This window comes from Sabethes cyaneus, chromosome 1 (assembly GCF_943734655.1).
Source record: "Sabethes cyaneus chromosome 1, idSabCyanKW18_F2, whole genome shotgun sequence".
NCBI lineage: Eukaryota > Metazoa > Arthropoda > Insecta > Diptera > Culicidae > Sabethes > Sabethes cyaneus.
This window is the reverse complement of record NC_071353.1, coordinates 169,498,491-169,519,805: the sequence shown is the minus strand read 5'-3', so window position 1 is coordinate 169,519,805 and position 21,315 is coordinate 169,498,491. Positions and strand designations below refer to the sequence as shown.

Below are 21,315 nucleotides of genomic sequence, written 5' to 3'. Positions count from 1 at the left end.
GAACTAAAATAAGAGACCGTGACGCTGATACGCTGATAAGCGTAGAGGAGCGACGAAAAGTGAAATCAAAAGGCAACAGCATGCAAACATGCTGCTTGAATGTGAATAACGAGGAACTAAATCGCACGTTGACAATGTTTTGATAACTCCAAACATGTCAGGAGGCATCTTGTCTTCTTTTTTTGTAATCGCTCAACGCCATTTAGAGAGACGAAAGTTCATAACCGACGATTAAAGGATCCGATATCACGAAGTCTTTAAAGGAACAAGTAACACTATTAAACTACGAGTGGTATGAGTAGGCCGCTTTGTTCCTGGTGCCGGTAGGTTTATTGAAGAACCGTTTTCGTTGCACTGTCGCCCGACATCCTTACGACGTGTGCAGCCTGTCACCATAGCCTATCTACCGACTTTCGCCAGATGTACGATGGGAATCTCTCCCAGCAGTGCTCGTAGCTGGTTATTCATACGCCATGGCTTTAAGTTAGTACTCCGTCTTGATGATTTCCACATCGGAGGAAATACTCCAACAGACGAAACGTCGCGTCGGGTTAAACTGAAACCCAACGCAGGACCATCTAACATTCCACGTCAACGCGTTTAAATCCAAAGAATTCAATAACACCCACATAACAACCAATCATCGCTTTGGCGAAAATGCATATGCAAGACCGTTGGTGGAATGGATTAGAAAGAGACGAACCTTTACCAGTTAAAAAATCTCATCGCTGGATAACATTTCGAACATTAGCCGATTGCCCACATGCAATTAAATGGTTAATGGGTTATCGCGAGGTTTGGCCACCAAGGATATCAAATTGGTTTCAAACTTGTTTGAGGAACAGGGTCATTAATCTACGTTTAACCCATTTTAGCATTGTCAAAGGAATACAGTGGAACTTCATCCCCTCGCACAGCCCACGCTTTGGTGGAATATGGGAGGCCGGCGTAAAAATTGTCAAAAATCATGGGAAATGTAATGGTAGGAGAAACTCAACTGATGCATGAGGAAATGAATGTCAATATTTTTGACCCAAACCGAAGCAATTTTTCAACAATCGATCACTGGTTCCTGTCGGACGATGCGGATGACGTTCTCATTTCTAATCGACAGATCAGTTATCAGTATTCCTGAGTCACCATACGAACACAACAATAAAAAGTAGGAAGATTAAGTAGCTGGAATGGAAGCACATCCAATTAATAAGGGAACATTTCTGGAGGAGCTGTCAGCCGAATATATTCACCATTTACGATCCAAAATGGCATGAAAGAAAGAATTCCTGTTCACACAGTATACCGGTCTCAACGTTGGATACTGAAATTTGTCTATTTGGATTTGAGTTCGTATCCGTCACTCAGTTGGATATGTCGACATACTATCTTACTTGATTGATCGAGATCGCAAACCAACATTTGACACTCTCCAGTGTCGAGTACTCCAGCAAATGGTGCAGTATATCCATCGCGGATGGCCTTCCGGACTGGAAAATACCTTTGTCAGTGGTAAAGGATTGTGTTATGGTGTTGTCTAACTGATTAGTAGTTCCAGTTTAGCGCAAACCAATTATCAAGCAACTTTATTAAGGATATCCGTGAGTGGAGAGAATCAAAGCTGTTGCAGGTAGCCATGTGTACTGGCCAGGGAAAACCAAAGCCTTGTACTTAAACCTTTAAACGTCTCTCTAAGACCTGAACCTCCTTTATTGATAGACTTCGCAGCCAGTTGTGTGAGTACAGGACAATTACGAGGCTAGCAACGATTCTACTGACTGTTTAGCAGCACCACCCGGCCGAGATTCAGCTATACGATCCGATCGCTGGCCCAATAAACGGGTTACACTCTCGAGTGGCTTTGGACGTCTTTTCAAAATGGCCAGAAATACGCATCAAACGAAACGGTTCTCAACAACGGCTGCAGTAGCCGAAGTTTCCGACAAGGACATCGGTACAAAGTTTACGTCGAACCTCGTAGACACCTTGAACTCGGGGAAGTTGGGGAAGTTATTTCTGACGCACTTCAGACATTCCTCCAAGTATACAGACTATATCATGTTTTCAATGGTACAAGACACCGTCACAGCTTCGTCGCAACATTAGGACAATCCTTACTCTTCTCCATCACAATTATCAGAAGCCAGTGGTTTTCAACTACACCCAGAACGAGTAATTGAGTCTTAAGTACGTAATTTCAATTTCGTAAGCCGCAGGAAAGATCGACTCTACTAAACTGGTAAAGAACGGCTAGCAACGGCACTTCGCTGGATAATTCTAAGGATTTGGGAGGAGTTGATGGAAGTTGTGGATTGTTCCATCTGTAATTACGGCGGCATTACACGGTGTTGTCCCAGATTTTGTAACGTCATCCATACCCAAAAGCAAGATAATTTGTAGGGCAGTATCAGTCGGGCTTTATGGGAACCCGTGCTACTACGCATCAAATTTTCACTCTCCGGGAAATCCTCCAGAAACGTCGAGATTACAACGTGCCCACTTATCTTATTTTCATGGATTTTAAGGCAGCATACGATACAGTCGAGCGTGAACAGCTAATGGATGGAAACGGGTTTTCTGTACAAACTGAAGCGGTTGATCAACGCCACATCAAAGTGAGCATTTTAGGGGCACTCTCGAGTCCCTTCGAATCGCGTACAGGGTTACGACATGGGAATGGACTGTCCTGTCTTCGGCAAAAGAAGCCAACTCCTAGCCTTCGATGACAACATCATTTCTAGAAAGTTCTTCGAGAAAGTCCGAATGCACTCTGGGATCGGTTCGTTCGTTCGCAGCGTTCAATTTCAAATCAACCTTAAGCTACCAGATTCCAGCAGTAACATAACATCGTAGAAAAAGAACAGAAAAAGCAAAGGCCCCATTTTGCTGCCTTGTGGAATTCCATATTCACCTTACAACCTCGAAAAAAGCCAAGCGTCATAATAAATTGTGCAGAATTAGACGCAATCACTGTACTCACATTTTAACCGATAAAATTGTCGGCATAATCTCGTAATAAACCCGGATTTTTTTTAGTGGTTCCTCAAGGTAGTTTTCCAAGACTGTTATAATTAACTTCATTAAGTTATCCAAACTGTTCTCTGAAAATTTTAGACGATTTTTTTCTGACAGAACGTATTATTTCGGGGATGATCCAACTGATTATAATTGTGTGGAAACAACATTTGCTCATCCAAAAATGTTTCTCTTTTTTTCTTCCGTCCCTCCAGGCGCCAGGAGGAGATCACCGCCGAGCGGGAGGAAATCGACCGGCAGAAGAAGCTGCTGATGAAGAAGAGGCCCACGAACAGCGAAACCGGCCGGAAGCGCAACAATTCGAGCACGTCGGCGGCGGCGGCAGCGGCGGCCGCGGCAGCCGGTTCCAGCACCACGACGGTGGCGGCCGCCAGCCAGCTGGCATCCTCGCTGCACAATGGCAACGAAAATACGTTCCTAAAGCCGGACCCGGTCGTCGGTAGCGGTTCCACCTTTACCATCCAGGAGTACTACGAGTGCGACGAGATTCTGAAGCTGCGCCAGAACGCCCTCAAGAAGGAGGACGCCGACCTGCAGCTGGAGATGGAGAAGCTCGAACGGGAGCGAAATCTGCACATCCGCGAGCTGAAGCGAATACACAACGAGGATCAGGTTAGACCTTTCTAAAGCCGAGAGTTAGTCTCAGGTTGTAACGCATTCTTTTAAAAATTATTTCAGTCACGCTTCAATAATCATCCCGTGCTAAACGATCGGTATCTACTGCTGATGCTCCTGGGTAAGGGCGGTTTTTCCGAGGTGCACAAGGCGTTCGATCTAAAAGAACAGCGGTACGTAGCCTGCAAGGTGCATCAACTGAACAAAGACTGGAAGGAAGATAAGAAAGCTAACTATATTAAGTGAGTGTGGAGTTTGTTTGTTTGCTAAGCTTTTCGCAACGATTTAATATTTACTTTCTGACCCTCTTACTATTAGGCATGCGCTACGGGAATACAACATTCACAAGGCGCTCGATCACCCGCGGGTGGTCAAACTGTACGATGTGTTTGAGATCGATGCCAACTCATTCTGCACCGTACTGGAGTACTGTGATGGGCATGATTTGGATTTTTATCTAAAGCAGCACAAGACGATACCGGAGAAGGAAGCCCGATCGATCATTATGCAGGTAAGATCCTTAAATTTTGAGCGAAAGTTTTCCCTATCTTAAGGTTTTTGTTTTATGTTTTCAAACAAACAGGTCGTGTCGGCGCTGAAATACCTAAACGAGATCAAGCCCCCGATCATTCACTACGACTTGAAGCCGGGCAACATTCTGCTGACCGAGGGTAACGTGTGCGGTGAGATCAAAATCACCGATTTCGGTCTATCGAAGGTGATGGACGAAGAGAACTATAACCCGGACCACGGTATGGATCTAACGTCACAAGGTGCTGGAACATATTGGTGAGCAAACCGGACCAGAAAATGAAGATTTTCTGTCCACCCTCGTTCACCCGAACTCGGGGACGAGTCTCTCATTATTCAAACAAACTTGCTTCTTCTCCGTCGAAACTGCGCTCCGGTTCTTAGTTTGGTGGCGTTAAAAAAGGAACTAACATTGTGCCATCCGCTGTGGCTTTTTTTTGCGCTCTCTTCCACAGGTATTTGCCTCCCGAGTGCTTCGTTGTCGGCAAGAATCCACCGAAGATCTCCTCCAAGGTGGACGTGTGGAGCGTCGGAGTGATATTCTACCAGTGTCTGTACGGCAAGAAACCGTTCGGCCACAACCAGTCCCAGGCAACGATTCTCGAAGAGAACACCATTCTGAAGGCGACCGAGGTGCAGTTCGCCAACAAACCGACCGTCTCGAACGAAGCGAAGGTAAGTTGGATTTTTGTTTACTATGCAGAACTGCGTTTTTGTTTTCTATATTGGGGTGCACTTTAGAAGTACGAGAAATGAACATGTAACGAAAAGTGGTTATGTTTTGTACGTTTATAACTGAAAGGCAACGGCCAGTGCTCGAAAAAACTGACAGTCCTGTCAACCCATGGACATGACTACTGAACTGTTGGCAGTGTTTGTCTTTCTCAGTTACCTACCCTTCAAAAAAATTCATTCAATATTCATGAATTGCAGTGCTGAATGATTACCGTTCAACGTACCGTTAAAGACAATCAAACAAACAATCAAATCTAGGTACTTCTCTGCAGTATGCAGAAGCGCCATTCTGCCAACTAGAGCAGAGATTAAAAAAAAACAGGAGCTCAAGAAAGCATATTACTGATTGTATTACGAAATATCTGAGTCTGAAGCATGGCATAATACACGACGAATCAGAGAACAATACGAAAGAGAGCTACTAGTTACCAACTACAACATTGTATACTTCGCCTCGAAACCAATACCAATAAATTACGAGTGGTTTTTGATGTCCGCGAAAAGTGCTGAGGGTAAATCGCTAAATGATGAAATATTCCTTGCGAAAAACAAGAAAAACTAACAGACTTTCCGAACAGCTACGCTACAGGAAAGACTTGAAGAAGGTCATAATCAATGGACCAAGAGGCAAGTACTATCGCAAATAGGGAAGCTTTTCGATCTGGCCTATGTGCTCGGTCCGGTAACAATTCTCACGAAAGTAATTATACAATTGCCCCGCTAAACAGCAGTACGTGAACCATTTTCAGGATAGCAGAGCACCGTCAGAAACCCTATTATGGCAGTGGGTGAAGAGTCTAGGAGTCGGAAAGGATAAGCAGACCAACACCCGTGAGTTCAGCACCGTCGTAAACGCCGTGACAGATGGCACATCAAGTTTAACGCTATCGGAATAGATGGTTTAATCAATATAATTCATGAAGATGAACCCTGACTCCCGGAAACACGCAAAAGCTTTACCGCCAAAGAAGAAAGCGCTCTTGAACGACATTAATAATCTTCGACCAATGAGCATACTTTTGCTGCTATAGCAATAATTTACCGACGGTGTTGGAGTACTGTTCGTTTCAGATTTACGCCGATGACGTGCAACTGTACGTCGATCAGCTTGGTCGTTGCGTGTTTGGTCACAACTTTTTGTAAATCCAGCTAAGAGCAAAGCACTGTTCGTCACTAGTCGATGTCGTTAAACCGGAAGCATCGTTTCGCCAGTGCCTGGGCTTGCTCTGGACGATCAGAGCATCGAATGGTCAGAGTCAGCAACCTAGGATTTCGATCGGTTACGTGTACGGACTGAACCGGTATGATCGTGTGAGTCACCAGCAGCAGAACCTCTTGGGATGTCCGTTACAACACTTAACACTGGAACTTGCTAAAAACACAGTCTCTTCATTAGAGAATTATCCAACTTAACTCGTGGACGCCGCGACTGCAAAACCTTGTGATACAATCCAACAACACTGCATGTTACGCTGGTTCACTGTTCGTTCGAGGTGTGGAAAACTGGAACTCGGTACCGGTACCAATGTGGTAAAGCGCTTGTCGTCGGAAACAATGTTCAAGAGAGGCTGCATCAATTTTTGGAACCGTGTAAACTAGATTTTTGAATTAAATTTCAATGTAATGGACAATATGCAGTGAGATGCTACTATTCCAATACAATTATGAAGTCGCGGAAAAAATTGCGCATGGGGTTCTCTGACATAGCGTCTGTCAGCATACCAAAACAAGTGGATAACACGGTGGATAATGGATTATGGATAATGCACTTATTTGAGGAATATGCGAAAGGATAGATCAGTGGAACTGTTTTTGCTATGCCCCGGCAAATCGCAGGTAATTCCAATCAAGGAACATAATTTTAAAAATCCATATCGAATCCGCGCAAGTGACGATGCCACGCTAATTGTGCGCCGCTAGATTACTAGCTGATCACATCAGTAAGATTATGAAAGCACTGGGAGCACTGAAAGAGACCATGCTCTCTGCGAGGACCAAAACTTTAGAGCAACATGAGCAAGTTGAAATCCGTTTGGAGTCCGTGCTGACAGAAATTTTAAATTACAATAGTTACGGGAAATTAAAACGTTTATTGAAAACGGTAGAGCTAAAGCTGATCAGCGTCGGCATGGTAAACTCAGTAGAATGGATTTTAATGCAACAGTGGAAGCGATGGCACGGTACTATTCAAATGGAATTTGTGGAAAACCAAATGGACTCAAAAGTGTCAAAAAAGTGCTTTGAGTTAGTACTGTTGATGATGTTATATATTTTGACGTCGTCGGCGTAAAACAGGCGGCATCCAGATGGCAGTATGACAGAGAGTTCGTTGATAAATAACGAGAACAAAAGTGGCCCAAGCTTACTACCCTGGGGGACACCCGAAACATTCGGTAAACACTTCGGAACAGGAAGCTGCGATCTTAACGCGAAGCGATCGGCTTATCAGATAGGATCTGAACCAGGCGACTACGGATCTGTTGACTCCAAGTTTCTCTAGTTTGCTTAACAGAATTTCGTGATCCACTCGATCAAATGCTGCTTGAGATCAGTGCGAACGCACAGTGATGCAAATTCGGTCAAATTTGTCGCAACAGACCGCTTGGGATAGAATCCATGCTGAGCGGTTCAAATGTAACTCTTAGATGAGCAGAAAAACGCCTCATTGATGATAATCTCAAAAACTTTAGAACAGCAGCATAACAAGATGCCTCTATAATTCCGAACGTCTCTCTTATCACCTTTCTTGTGAATAGGAAACCGCAAATTTGTTCTTTTGCAGTGACCTGTTAAACAGTTTTGTAAGTGGAGTAATTAACAAGCACAACTTTAGAATGGACGCTGGAGTGCCATCGAGACCAGCAGCATAAGAAAGCTTTAACTTTTGGAGTGCTGACACGACGATTTGTTTACTAATGTGAAATGGACGAAACTCCAAAGTATCACTAGGACTGTCGTTGATCGTAATTACGACTTGTGCAGGTGAGGCAGAGCGTTCGTTCTCAAGTTCAGAGTTGGCAACTTGTTCCCCAAGGTGAATTGACATTGGCCGACCAACCTCTTTATTGGAATTTACGAAATGCCAAAATCGCTTTGGATTCCTCCACAGAGATGCCTGTGTACGGAGAACATATCGTTGGTACAGAAATCCGTACAGTTTCTTGTAGTCGTTACTTGCACGGTTGAATTCCTGTTTTGTAAGGTGAGAACGATTTCGGCAGTATCTTCGTAGAGCTCTAGCTCTCAGCCGTTTTAGTCTGCGTAGGACCAAGTTTGGAAGATTTACCAGGACTTCCAAAGTAGGATGGTCTGCATCGAGAGCGATCAAAGGCTCAATTGCTTCCGAAACGGTGCAGACTGGTGTTGCGGCTTCGTTAGTCAAGACCAACTCAAGAAATCTAGCGTTTTTGTTGGTAAAACCTGTGCCTTGCATCAACACATGTGTCGATAAGGGTAGAACTGGCAGCAGATAAAGCCATTAGGGAGTCGACCTGGAATGATCCATCGCTCGACGAGTCGCAAAACGCTGCAATTGAGAAGCGTACGCCGCCGTACGAAGCTGATAATGTACAAAATCCTTATTAGACCGGTAGTTCTTTATGGGCTTGAAGCCGCGACAATGCGAACGGAAGACATGTGCCCTAACGTGTTTGAGCGGAAGGTGCTGTGGACTATATTTGGCGGAGTACAAATTGAAAACGGAGAGTGGCGGAAGCGTCACGAGCCTACCGGCACTGCTTGGAGAGATTTCCATCGTAGGTACTTCTGGCGAAAGTCCGGAGGCTACGGTGTGCCGGACACATCGCAAGAATGCCGGACAATGCAACAAAAACGGTGCTTCCACAACCGCACCAGGAACAGGGAAGCTCAACGTGCAAGGTGGCCCGACCAGATCGAAATTGATTTCCAACTTTTGAGACGACTGGGAAATTGGCGACAAGTGGCCTAAGATCGAGTTGAATAGAGACAACGGCTTGAAACAGCCCGAGTCACCTCGGCTCTGTGCTGCTGACGACGACTATGAAAATAATTATTCAAGATCTTTGAAAAAACAATCTGTAGATGATACTCTTTCAAAGCAATTCGCCATCCGCACGAAGTTAACAATCTACAAAACGCTGATTAGACCGGTTATCCTCTACGGCCATGAGACATGGACTATGCTCGTGAAGGACCAACGCGCCCTTAGTGTTCTCGAATGGAAGGTGTTGCGCCCCATCTACGGCGGAGTGCAGATGGAAAACGGAACGTGGAGGAGGCGAACGAACCATGAATTGCATCAGCTGCTTAGGGAACAACCCATCGCTCACACCGCAAAAATAGTTCACCTACGATGGGCCAAAGCAATCCAAAGCATTTAATGCCCTCGTGGAAAAAATTGCTCATAGAGCTCTCTGATGTAGCATACATACCGAGACGAGTAATTGTGGAAGGGAATGTGGCTCGCGAAATTGACGGTATAAAACCAAATTGAATAATCTTAACCGTTTTTAAAATAAATAAGATAAACCAACGGTCTGAGCTGACTGGCTTGTAGAATTCCGGCAAAAGCAGGAAAAAAGAACGAGACGATTCGACAGAAACCACAGAAGAAGCGACCCTCCAATGCCGAATTTGTTCATTGTAGCGACGGTGATTTGATGATTCAGCTTGTCAAAAACTAGTAGAGAGACCCGTGTAGATAATATCTGTCTTGAGAGCGGTCGTCGAAGCAGTTCATTAACGTAGAAAGTTAGTGTTGAGCGCTTGGGTATGAATCCGTATTGCTCATCGACGATGAGCTGGTGGACAACGAAGAAATTGGCACGCTTACAACGAGTTCGAAGAGTTTCGATAATGCACATAAGGCGCAGATCCCTCTGTAATTTTCTAGCTTTCTTTTGTTACCCTTCTTATGAACTGGAAACATGTGAGCGGATTTCCACGCAGAAGGAAATATGTCTGAGCTAATCGAGGAGTTAAATAGACGGGGGATTGGAGCTGTCAAGGCATCAATGCTGTTCTTTAAAAAGATTAAAGGTACGCCATCCGGTCGACTGGAAGTTGTGTTTTTTAACTTCAAAGCGGCCTGCTTGATCATAGAATCATCAGCAGTCAAGTTAGTGAGAGGATCGCTGAGATTTGGAACGCTGTCTAGTGCAGTCGATACTGTTTCGGACAACCTTTCATCGACAAAGACGTTGGAGAATTTCCGCAAGAACAGTTGACAAACCATATCCAATTTCGTCGCAGTGTCGCTTCCAAGAAACATGGCTGATGGAAGACCGTCGTCTTTCCGTTGAGCACTAACATATTTCCAGAACGAACGAACTGACTGCAATAACTAGCGAAGCAGAGATCCAAGCAGCGTCCGTTTTCATTGGTGATTTTGTTAATTTGCTGCACAGTGGCTGTACTATAGTAGTCGAACAACTCGGTGGTGATCGGGGGAGGAGTTACAGAACTGAAGTCGACGAACAGATAACCGTTGCTGCGTTCATGCCAATTAACCCCGGGAAGTTTAAAATCTCCCAGAGCTAGCAAATCATCAGAGGCGGAGGCTGCCGAAGAAATTGCTGTCGAAGACCGATGCTATATGAGCCTTGAGGAGCATGGCGTCCCTTACTCGATCCGGTGGGAAATAGACAGCACACAAGTAAAGAGAGTGATCGGATAAATTTCTAGTCACCCAACCTTGCTCAAAAGGTAACCAACTGTGTCTGAGCAATTCGCGAGAACAGGTCTACAGATTATGCTGGAGCGATTCTTTCAAAGCAAGGCAGTGGTAAAGCGCATGTAAAGGGATATATTGCCATATTTGTATGTATGTATGTCCAAAAGGCAGCTCTCGAGTTGGGCGCATCAATGTCAGCGGACGCATTTTTGGCTCCCTTGTATTGTTTTATAGGCAGACGCGGAAATATATGCGAACGGTAGTCAGATAACGGGACCAGCTTTATTAGAGCGAGTCTGTTGTTGGTCGAATTACGAGAGCTACTGCGATTTTGAAAAAAGTGGATAAGCGAATTTTGTTTGGTTCCAGGCGTTACATAGAAATTCAATCCTTACCCGAGGCCCCACATCGACGTGGAATGTGGGAGACGAGCGTAAAGAGCGTTAAAAACCATTTTTACCTAGTTATACAGCAGTTCTACTAGTCGGATGGATGGACGGAAAAACCAGGTGTTATTCAAAAGGATATGTTAGTGTTTTTAGAGGAGGAGAATGTACCACCTCAACATTGGAGTCTCGGTAGAATCACCGATACATATCCAGGCGAAGACGGTATCTCTCGGGTAGGGACAGTACGTGCGGCTGCAGGAAAGTAGAGAAGAGCAAAACAACCCAAATTGCGCTTCTCCCTATACCTGGATAACAAAATCGAAATCTAATTGAATATTCTTTGAAGGGGTGCGGGGGAGGATGTAGCGCTTACTTTCAGTGTATCAAGATACGATAAAAACACCATGTGACTGAAATGTGTTTAACGTGTATCAAAGAGGAAATAGAAACAGTTTTTTTTTATTGTTAACCGCACGGTTGTCCGTGTCACTCGAATGCTTCATCCAATTAATTGATTTCCATTCTTTATTTTTACAGAGTTTCATTCGGGGTTGCTTGGCCTACCGGAAGGAAGATCGGATGGACGTTTTTGCGCTGGCTAAGCACGAGTATCTGCAGCCGCCGGTTTCCAAGCACAACCGATCGGCGGCCGCGGCTGCATCCAGTCAGAACCAGCACGGCAGCGGCAACAGCGGCGTCGGAGGCAGCGGTCAGGGTGGCGCCGGGGGTGGTGCCGGCGGGGGCGGTGGCGGATCCGGAGGGTCCGGTGGCGCCGGCGGGAATCAAACCGGACAACAAACGTCCTTCTCGACGGGGATGTTTGGCAACATGAACCAGTCCAGCTCGTCTTAGCTGTTTTTCAACGGTTGTTTGAAAGGTATAGCTGGTGCGGGCGCTGGTGCTGGTGCTGCCGGGCCTAATGCTATTGCTATTCCTGCTGCTACTGCTGCTGCTGCTGCTGCTGCTGTTACCACCACTACTAGTACGGTTGTAAACGGACATTATGCTGGCAATGCTGTTGCCAATATCGCGATCAACGCCACCACGATCTACACGATCGGTAATCAGACCAACAACAGTAACAACAATAACTTTAACAACAACAACAACAACATTTCGCCACCAACGTCATCCAACAATTCACCCAAGTAGGCGCATGGCGCCATCTAGAAGATAACCGATGTTCGTACTGTAAGTAAAAAAAACAAGCAAATGTGATGTGCTAAGCAAAAAACCGGAAACCAAACCCAAAATAGAGATGAAACCCTACAGCTACGGTCCCAGTTTTTTGTTTCTTTTTTCGATACGCATGAAAAAAACAGAAGAAGAAAAAATAACCTACAACACACGGGATGGATGACACGCACACATTCAGAAATTGCACGAAGAAAAGCCTCCTTGGATCCGTTTCCGCGAATTCCTGCTGTTGAAAACCTAACTTTTGTACAGTTCTATACAGAAGAAGACAAAAAAAAAGAATCAATGTTTGCTGTAAAAAAAAATAGAACAAGAGTAAAAACAAATCATAACGTTCACACTCATTAAATGATGTTTCCGCAAAACAATAAAATACAACCAACCAAACAAACAAAACAGACAAACAAACCAAGAAGTAAGGTGAAAAAAAAAACGAATCAGCGCGCGGGCCCGCGCGCGCTTTGGCTAGATAAAAGTGTGTTATCATTTCGGTCGGTTATTGTTTCATGTGTTCTCTCTCTGTATATACGCTTAGAGGAAAAACTAAAGAGAAAAAAAAAACAGAATAGGAAAACATAACATCAAATGCTCATCAAATTCATCATCATCATCACCATCATCAAGAACAAGAACAGTCGTGTTTCAGCGTGTGAGGCAAACCCAAACAAAAAAATTAATGAAAACCTATAGCTTATAGTGTCGAATATCGTCAAACACAAAAAAAAACCTTGGTTGGAATTGGAAGAACGAAACAAGTGTTAGGAGGACTGGACAGTGACAGAAGGCTAAAGGAGCTTTTTTTCTGGGGTGCGCGAAATAATTTTGTTTGTTTGTTTTATTGTTAAGCCTCATTAAAAAAAAAGGTTCTTTATCTCAGTAGCTCCAACAAATGCCGCTGAGCTACATTCAAGCATCTTTTGATGTTGAAAGACGGATATTTCTGTAGGATTTTCAATGGAGTCCTGGTCCTTGCTTGCGGCACGCATCTGATTTTGGGCAGTTTTGGCCAACAGATAAGCACAAGTGAAGCGTGCCCAGCGAATTCTAGAAGCCGTTTCAAAACAGGATTCTTGTGTGGATGGAAGTACGACCAGATTAGGTCCCTGCTAGCTATTACAGGGCTCTCCATCGGTTACAGTCTCTCGAAAAGAGCGAATGGAGCGCGATCGTATGCTGCGAGAAAACCTCCGTCGTCAGCCGTGGTGGCAATCAGATTTTCAATCCACCCGGAATGGACCCCCGCACCAACGTGGATTGTGGGAGACGGGTGTGAAGAATGTGAAATACCATCTTTATCGAGGTTATTGAACCAGTTTTGTAAGTCCATTTTCTTATCGGCCATGAACTAACTGGCAGTGGTAGAGCCTCTGTATGAAGGCTGTTTAAAAGAATATGTTGGTATCTCGATAGAATCAACGAAAGCAGATCCAGGCAAAGACGGTATCTCCCGGGTAGTGACAGTACACACGTGCAGCTGCAGGGAAATACAGAAGAGCAATAACCCAAATTGCGATTCTTCCTATACCTGCTAACAAAATCGAAATGTAATTGAGTGTTTTTCAAGGGGGGGGGGGAGTATGTAGAGCTTACTCGCAGTGTACCAAGATGCAATAAAAACACTGAATGTGCCAAATGTGAGGCTGGCGTTAATGTGAGAAGCAGAGGCGCCTCTTCAAGGGATCACGGACCAACTCACAGCTTTACCAGCAGGGTTTTCGGCACTTTTCCAGCAGTTCAAGGGGGCAGTTTCGGCGTGCATCGACAAGAGACGTTTCACTGAGCGCTCATTCGAAAGGAGAATCGCAAATCACAGCGGTTCCTCTTTGGCGGACGGCCAAAGATCCCACGAATCCTCCAGATGGTCTATCTAATTGGCGTGGCAACCATCTGCAACGTGACATCGTGTTTGCCGGCATTTGAACAGTTCATCAAGAACAGGAGATCCGTCGGCAAAAATGTCATTTCGGACAGGAAGGTCGAGGAAGATGTCCCGTGTTTGCCTAAAACAGTTCAAGGACCTATCCAAAGGTTGATTGCCGAGGGAGAGCAGCCGGCTGAAAGGCAAATTCTAACGAACCTAATGGAATTCTTCGACCCCTAGGGCCTATGGAGTACATTTTGGAAAATTCGGCATTATCAGAACCTCCAGATGCAGACGCTCCAGTGAAGTTGCTCACGCCGCTGCAGCTTATGTCCGAATCACAAATCCAGAGGGAGTTGGTAAAAGCGTTCTTCGATGAACATCTCGATGGCGAAGTTGCAGAGGGAGTCGGAACGGAAGGTAACCTAGGAGTGAGCGTCCGTGGAAAATAGTAATAACTCAGCACCTTCTCGCCGAGGATTTAAACGACAATTCGGGTTGCTAAAATCCAACAAAACCCCTGGTAAGGACCGCCTACGGGCAGAGCTGTGTAAACATGGCCGAGAAACGCCGGCTGGCAACGGCTCTACACCAGAGGATCTGAAGGAGAGAAAGCTACCGGAGCAATGGATGGAAGAGTTGGTTTGTCCCATGTACAAAACGGATGGTCTGGTCGACATAACGCAGGTAAACACCGCCCTACAAGGTACTCTCCAAGAGCCGGGTAGACCGGATGTCACCGATAGCACAAGGTTTCGTAGGAAACAAAATCAGGTGGACTTTTGTCGGAAAATGGAAAGGTCGGGAGCACAAAGTGCCAATGCATGACATCTTTATTGATTTCAAAGCAGCGTACGATACAATCGACCGTGACCAGCTATGGCAGACGATGCACGAACACGGTTTTCCGGACAATTTGACGCGATTGATCAGAGATCCATCAGATCCAGTGATGTGTTTCTTGTGCATCTTGGAGACATTTTCGAGTTCCTTCGAGACGCGACGAGGGTTGAGACAAAGTGACGGTTCCGACGAATCGTGCCTGAATGGAGACCAACAAACAGCACGAACCACTCCGGCTCTGCTGCTGACGACGACGACGGCGGTGAAAGTGTCCTGGCCGCGACAACGACCAAAGTGTCCCCTTTAAAACCGTCATTGATCCATCGTTTAGATGAACTACGAGCGTTTAGAACCATGTTGGAAGTTAGGTTGATGCTATTTGTCGTGGGGAGCACCAACGTGAAGGTCCAAAAGGCATCCACTAATATTTGGAAGTGAACTACAATCGTAAGAGTACGCTGATAAATGGTTATTTGAAATGGGAAGATTTGATTCGCAACGAGAACCGTACCCAAATAAAACGGTGCTCCTAACGCGGAAGTAGTAAAGTGTTCTTCAAGTTGCCCCCGTACAGACTCACAAATGCTGGATGAGTTTTGCATCCTGAGAAACAGAGGGACCTATCGTAGGTGTAAAGTTTGCAACCTAGCAGAACCGAAGATTCCTCCTTTATCAACAGCTCGTGTTGCGTCGTTTGGAAGAACGTTTACTCACACCGGATGGTTAGATCTATTCGGACCACTGCTCGTTGGCAGGTCGGCAGAAGTTCCTGCGTCAAGACCATCCGCCGATTCATTGTCCGTCTTGTGAATTACCAGCGACAATCTGTTTCGACAACGAAACGGAATTTCTGTGGAGCAAACCGACTGTTGCAGGACCACAGCAAAGTGGGTTTTCATCCTTCCTGGTACGCCCCATATGGGTGGCACGTGGGAGCGCATGGTGCGCTCCGAAAAAAAACAGCGGTGGGCTTTGCCATCCAGCAAGAGTCAATACAAGTTGTACAATCGCATATCGTGTAAGGACTAATACTACATGATTATTACTGAAAATTTTGTTATTGCATGCAGGAAATGTACTGCGACTCAAAGTTGCCGTGAAACAGATTATAAAAACTTGCCAGCAGTGGTGTAAGATTTGTAAAGCAGCATCAAGATTGCCCCGGATGGCTTCTTCATCAGCAGATTGTGTTGCGTCTTTTGAAAGACCGTTTAACCGGCCAATTAACAGAAGGTTGCCACTCACTGGTGTGGCCTGTCCATGCGCAGGTCGCTCAAAGGGCTCAGCACTAGTTCCTGCATCACCGTCGACCGTCCGCCAATTCGTTGTTCATCGTGTGACGATCACCAGTGACTGCTGCAGAAGTAGACTGAGCAGCTGTCAGCCACGTTCTCCGGTACCACGGCAAATGCGATGTTCATCCCTCCCGGCCCCATATGGGTGGCACCTGGGAGTGCATGGTGCGCTCCACAAAAACTGAGTCTTAGAGTCAATGTTTGTGGTGGGGGGGAGGATGTTGGTGATTCTGGCATGAATGAAAAACTGCTAGACACAGATGGCCATTTAAAACTTATAAAAGTACAATTCTCTACTAACATCAAACGATTAAATGTAGCCCAATGGAGAAATTTGTTGGAAAAATTGAGATAAAGGACCTTATTTTTCGTAAAAAAATACCCTACAAATGTTTTTGTTTAGTTTGCCAGTTTATTTTACTACCCAAAAGCAGAACAGAAGAAAAACCGTAAGATTTGAGCAACCAAAATTAACCGAAATTTTGCTAAAAAAAAGATGTGACTATGGCAAAAGCAAAAACTCAAAAGAAGTAAGAAAAAGTGTTGTTTTGTTAGAAAACCAGCAGAGCGTGGTAGCAGATTGCGCGGTGCAGCGCAGCGGTTTTCCACCGAAAGTCGTTTGCATTTAATGATGAAGGGGAAAAAATGCGAAGAACCGAAACCTAAAAAACCCGAAAAGAAGTACCATTTGTAAATACCTATATTGCTTTCGCGCAAGATTGATTGTTAACACAGAAGAAGATGCCCGAGGGTTTCGGAATCCTGTCCCTCAGTCGGTCATAGTCGGTTCCTCCGGACAGAGGACAGTGGACAGGCTAGGGCAGCAGCAGAGAGCAGAGTGACCCAAAAACAAAAAAAAACAATTGCATAATGTTAAAGAAAAATTCCGCAGCAAAACAACGTGTCTGTCAAACGGAACTAAAAAAAACTAGAAATACTGATTGTGAAGAGGAATGAATCGCGAAGAGTGATGAGAAGAGATGTACATTTAGCGCGGCGGGGGTTTAAAAGGCAAGTGAAATGAAATTGTTGTTTGTTAATTCCATTGAAACGAAAAGCAAAAGAAAAACGCTCCGATGATGAAACAAAAAAAAAAAAAGAAACACACACACACATGGGAAGAGCGCGGCATGGAGTATCCGGCATCCACTGTTGTAATGTGGATGTGCCAAACTTTCTTTCGTTAGTTATCATTATTATTATTATTATCTTTATTATTTTTTTCTCCTGTAAATATATCGATTAGTGTTTGTTTTATCAGTAATTAATTACGAACTATCAAACAGATTCGCAAAGATTAGGAACAACACACACACAGACTCACAGAGAACTGGTTGATGTAGTAAAGCGAGAGAGAGAGCGAGAGAAACGACGCGCAGAGTTACTTCCCTTTCGCAATAACGTGATTAAAGCAACCTGTACCGCTTCACCGCAAGTTTTTTTTTTTCCTTGGGGGGGGGGAGGATGAAGCGACAGGTGTAAAGCAAAACCAACCGGCCGGCGGCCGGTTGCAAGTTACTTTTTGTCCTGTACTACCTAGCAGCAGCTTTGATGCGAATTTTCGATAGCCAGTGGCGCTCTAGAAGATATTCTATTGGAAGTCGTTCATTTTTTTTATCACTTGATAGGGAAACCAAATAACGATTGCGTGTGACGCTGTTGTATGCCCCGAACGAACGAACGAACGGACGTGTGTGATTTGTTTTATTTTTTTCCAAGTCAGAGGGTGAGTGCGTGAGTGAGTGAGTATGTTGGGCGTGCGTGCGCGCCAAACACATCCTTAAGGATCTAGATAACAAAGTAATAACTCGCAGAAAAGCGGAGAAAACACAGAAAGCAAATCGTGCGTGAGTTATATTGAGCTGTTTTTTCTCTTAAACATAGTAAACTATCAATAGAAAACGTGAACATAGGTTGAATTTAATGCGATGTAATCTCTTCTTAAATTCTTAAGGAAATGATAAAGAAACAAAGAAAAAAAGGTGATCAAAACTTGAAGTCAACGTTTTTCTGAACTCACACACACCCACACATACATAGTAGGATAACGATGAAGAAAAAGCAACACACACACACATAAAGCGGCGCGAAGAACGTGCGGTGACTTCAAGCTCTAACTCTAACGAAACAAAAAAGGAGGCCGCGACGAAGAGGAAAAACGCTTTGGTTCCAAAAAAAAATATTCTGCCGAATACACAGTGGACTGCTACCAGAGCGGGCCAATTGCGCTCAAAACAAACAAAAAAACGAAAAAGCTAAAAAAATTATGAAAACCCGAAAAAATAGACGTAATTTATAAAGTCAAACAAACAGAAACCAGCGGAAAGAAAATATTCAAAGTAAAAACAGACAAACAAACAAACACACACACACACATTAAGAAACAAAACAAAACAAGCTTATTATTAGAAGTTGAAATATCAAGTTTAGTGGTTACATGCAAATAATCAATAAAAAAAGAAGAAGAAGAAGACACAGAACGAAAGGATGCTAGCCGCAGAGAGGTCATGCGTAAAAAGGATAAAAAAAAATAAAATTATAAAGTACTAGACGTTAGAAGTGAAGGGGAGGGAAAAGCGAACGCGTGCGTGCGTGTGAAAGGTTCCGTTGCGAAAGGTGTGAGAGAGCAGTCAGTGTGTGTGTGTACGTGTGCATGTCAGAAGCAAAATAAACAAAAAAAAAACGATTAAGCAAGCCTACAGCAGAGAGCGCGCAAGCGCGCCCGTAGTAGGCACTGCCGAAAACAAGAGAGATGCAGTTGCAAGCAGAAAGAAGCAAAGAAGATGAAAAAAAAAGAAAAACTCGTGAATGTCGATGAAAACACAACACATTTAATAAATTTAAAGTAATACCTATTAAAAAACCTATTAATAATTAATGAAAAAAAAACACATACAGATAAATAATTATAATAAATTATTTAAGATATGAAAAACTTCTATATGTAATAATTATTAAAAAATTAAAATAAAAAATAAACTATTATTTGAAGCGGGAGTTGTGGGTTGATTCGGAAAAGAAACACCGAACCGGCGGTCAAACGATGATGGACAAACACTTTATTCCTTTAATTTAAACACAATTTAACAAACAAAAAAAAAGCTCTAACATTCCTGCGCGGATGCGACGGATTTCCGCCAGCCCCTGGGTGGCGGCCAGTAGCACATCCCGATCGGCAGCGTGTCCATCCGGACCGTCAGCAGCCCGTAACCGCACAGCCAGCGTGGGTGGATGCCGCTCTGCGGCAGTGTCACGCTCGCGAGCAACCGGTTCAGCTCGTCATCGAGCCGGATCGCTAGCAGCAGGTGTCGGGGCACGATCGGTCCGGAATCGCCCAACTCATCGCGTCTTATTCTGGCGATATCGACCAGCTCGCGGGCGAGAAATTCCAGTACGGCTGTCAGGTAGACGGAGGCTCCGGCACCGATTCGCCGGCAACCGAAGTTGCCTCGCTGCAGCTGCCGGTGGAATCGAGCGACGGGGAATTGGAGACCTGCACGATGTGAACGGGAGTGGCGTCGCCGTGTTTGTTTTGTTGCCGTCGTCGTCGTCGCTTTGGCGTGTTTAGCCATGGTGGTTCGATGACGACAACGATGATGAGTCACACCATGTGATTTGGTAAATTTAAAGCAAGCGTGTGCACACAAGACACAAGTTTCGTGAACGAATTCAAATATGCTACTGAAGACTGAACTGAACTGGGTGTCGCAGCAAGCTGTGCGTTTAAGTTTGCTGTTTTATGTCAAACTTGAGAGCGAAACGAGAGAATGAATCGTGTTTGTGTTACGTTATTTTCGCGAAAATACATGTCCGCGTCGCGGAACGCGATATCGGGAGTTTGTTCGCCCGTGGTTCATGTGAGTGTTCATCGGAATGGATATAACTAGATATCACGAGACTGAAAATGAAGTAAGCGCAAATTGGCTGGAGATCTTTAAAAATAAACCAAGAAAAGACAAGAGTCGTTCAGGCATTTAGGTATATTTTTATTTATTATTTCATAATTTATTGTCTAGTTCAGTTGACTTATGCCTAATCGAGCCTAATCGCAAAGCACAAGACACAAAACTCTACTTATAAGCGGAAGGTGCTGCTCAAGTCACAAGTAGTGATATGCTATACATGACGTTAACCGTGGCCCATTTCATTGGCCGGCAGGTCTGCGCCAATTCCTGCAATCACCGGATTGTATTCGACCACTTGAATTTAAAATTAAACTTGAATTTAAAATTGGAATTGAATTAGACTTGAAATTGGACATGGACACGAAATTAGAGACGAAGTTTTACCTAAAATTGTAATTTTTGTCTGTTTTCTGTTTCGTTTTTTCTTTTCCAGTTGGATTTTTTCATATTTGGAACTGTACCGAAACTCATTTTATGTACCGTTTTTCTTTGTTTTGCTCTCACTTTTCTTCCTTTTCCTTTCGTTTTTCCTTTTCACCTCCCTCTATTTTCTGTTTCATTGTTCCGCTTTCTTCGTTTTGTGTGCCATTTTTTTCTTATTTTATAGTTTTGCTCTTGTTTTTCACTAATTTTTTTTCTAATCCTTTTTTCGTTTCCAGTATGCGTCTTTTTCTAAACATCTTTTCTCATTTTTTGGCTTTGCCTGCTCAATTTTTCTTTCTTTGGATGTTCTGTTTTTTGTTCTTTTGCGTCACGTTTAGTTTGTTTTTGGTTCCCTATTTTCCCTTTGATTTCCAGTTGTTATTTTGCATCTCCCGGTTTTTCTGCTCTCCGTCCCGTTTTACCTTTAACTTTAATTCTTTTTCTGTCACATTTTCCCGTTTTTAATCCCGTCTTTCTCTTTTCGTATCCCGTTTGACAGTTCTTTTTCGTTTTCCTCGTTTCCTCTATCAGGTTTCTTATTTCTCTCACGCTGTTCTTTACCCTTTGGGTTTCTCTAATTTTTCATTCTGTTTTCCCCGTCTTGTCGTATTTTTTCTCTTTTTCGCTCAAGTTTGTCTACATTTTCTGTCAGTTTTTTTCTCTTTCTGTACCGTTTTCCCTCTATTTGACTCGTTTTCACTCCTGGTTTACTTGTTGCCCAATTTCTGTCCTCTGTTCCTTTTTTCTATTTCAATTTTCCTTTCGTTTTTCCTCTTCCTTTTCGCTTTTCATTCTAAATTTTATTTCATCTTCTTTCCCTTTTTAACTCCGTTTTTAT

The 21,315-nt window shown here is 44.1% G+C and overlaps 2 protein-coding genes across 2 annotated transcripts in view; one reads left to right on the top strand and one right to left on the bottom strand.

The window, feature by feature from the left end:
• Positions 1 to 19,137, top strand: part of LOC128741486 (serine/threonine-protein kinase tousled-like 2) — a 102,110-nt gene extending 82,973 nt beyond the window's left edge. Inside the window, exons 3-8 of the mRNA XM_053837346.1 lie at positions 3,225 to 3,642; positions 3,709 to 3,887; positions 3,964 to 4,156; positions 4,229 to 4,434; positions 4,632 to 4,851; positions 11,491 to 19,137. Of these exons, the coding sequence (XP_053693321.1) occupies positions 3,225 to 3,642; positions 3,709 to 3,887; positions 3,964 to 4,156; positions 4,229 to 4,434; positions 4,632 to 4,851; positions 11,491 to 11,805 (1,531 nt within the window). The 3' untranslated portion in view covers positions 11,806 to 19,137. The remainder of the gene's footprint in view (positions 1 to 3,224; positions 3,643 to 3,708; positions 3,888 to 3,963; positions 4,157 to 4,228; positions 4,435 to 4,631; positions 4,852 to 11,490) is intronic.
• A 116-nt stretch (positions 19,138 to 19,253) lies between these two features.
• On the bottom strand, positions 19,254 to 19,721 carry LOC128732424 (histone H2A-beta, sperm-like). Its single transcript, XM_053825672.1, has one exon. The coding sequence runs from the start codon at positions 19,719 to 19,721 to the stop codon at positions 19,254 to 19,256; it is 468 nt and encodes a 155-aa protein (XP_053681647.1).
• Positions 19,722 to 21,315: the final 1,594 nt, after the last annotated feature.

Coding starts and splice junctions, on each gene's coding strand:
- LOC128732424 (XM_053825672.1), bottom strand. CDS start 19,721: ATGGCTAAACACGCCAAAGCGACGACGACGACGGCAACAAAACAAACA.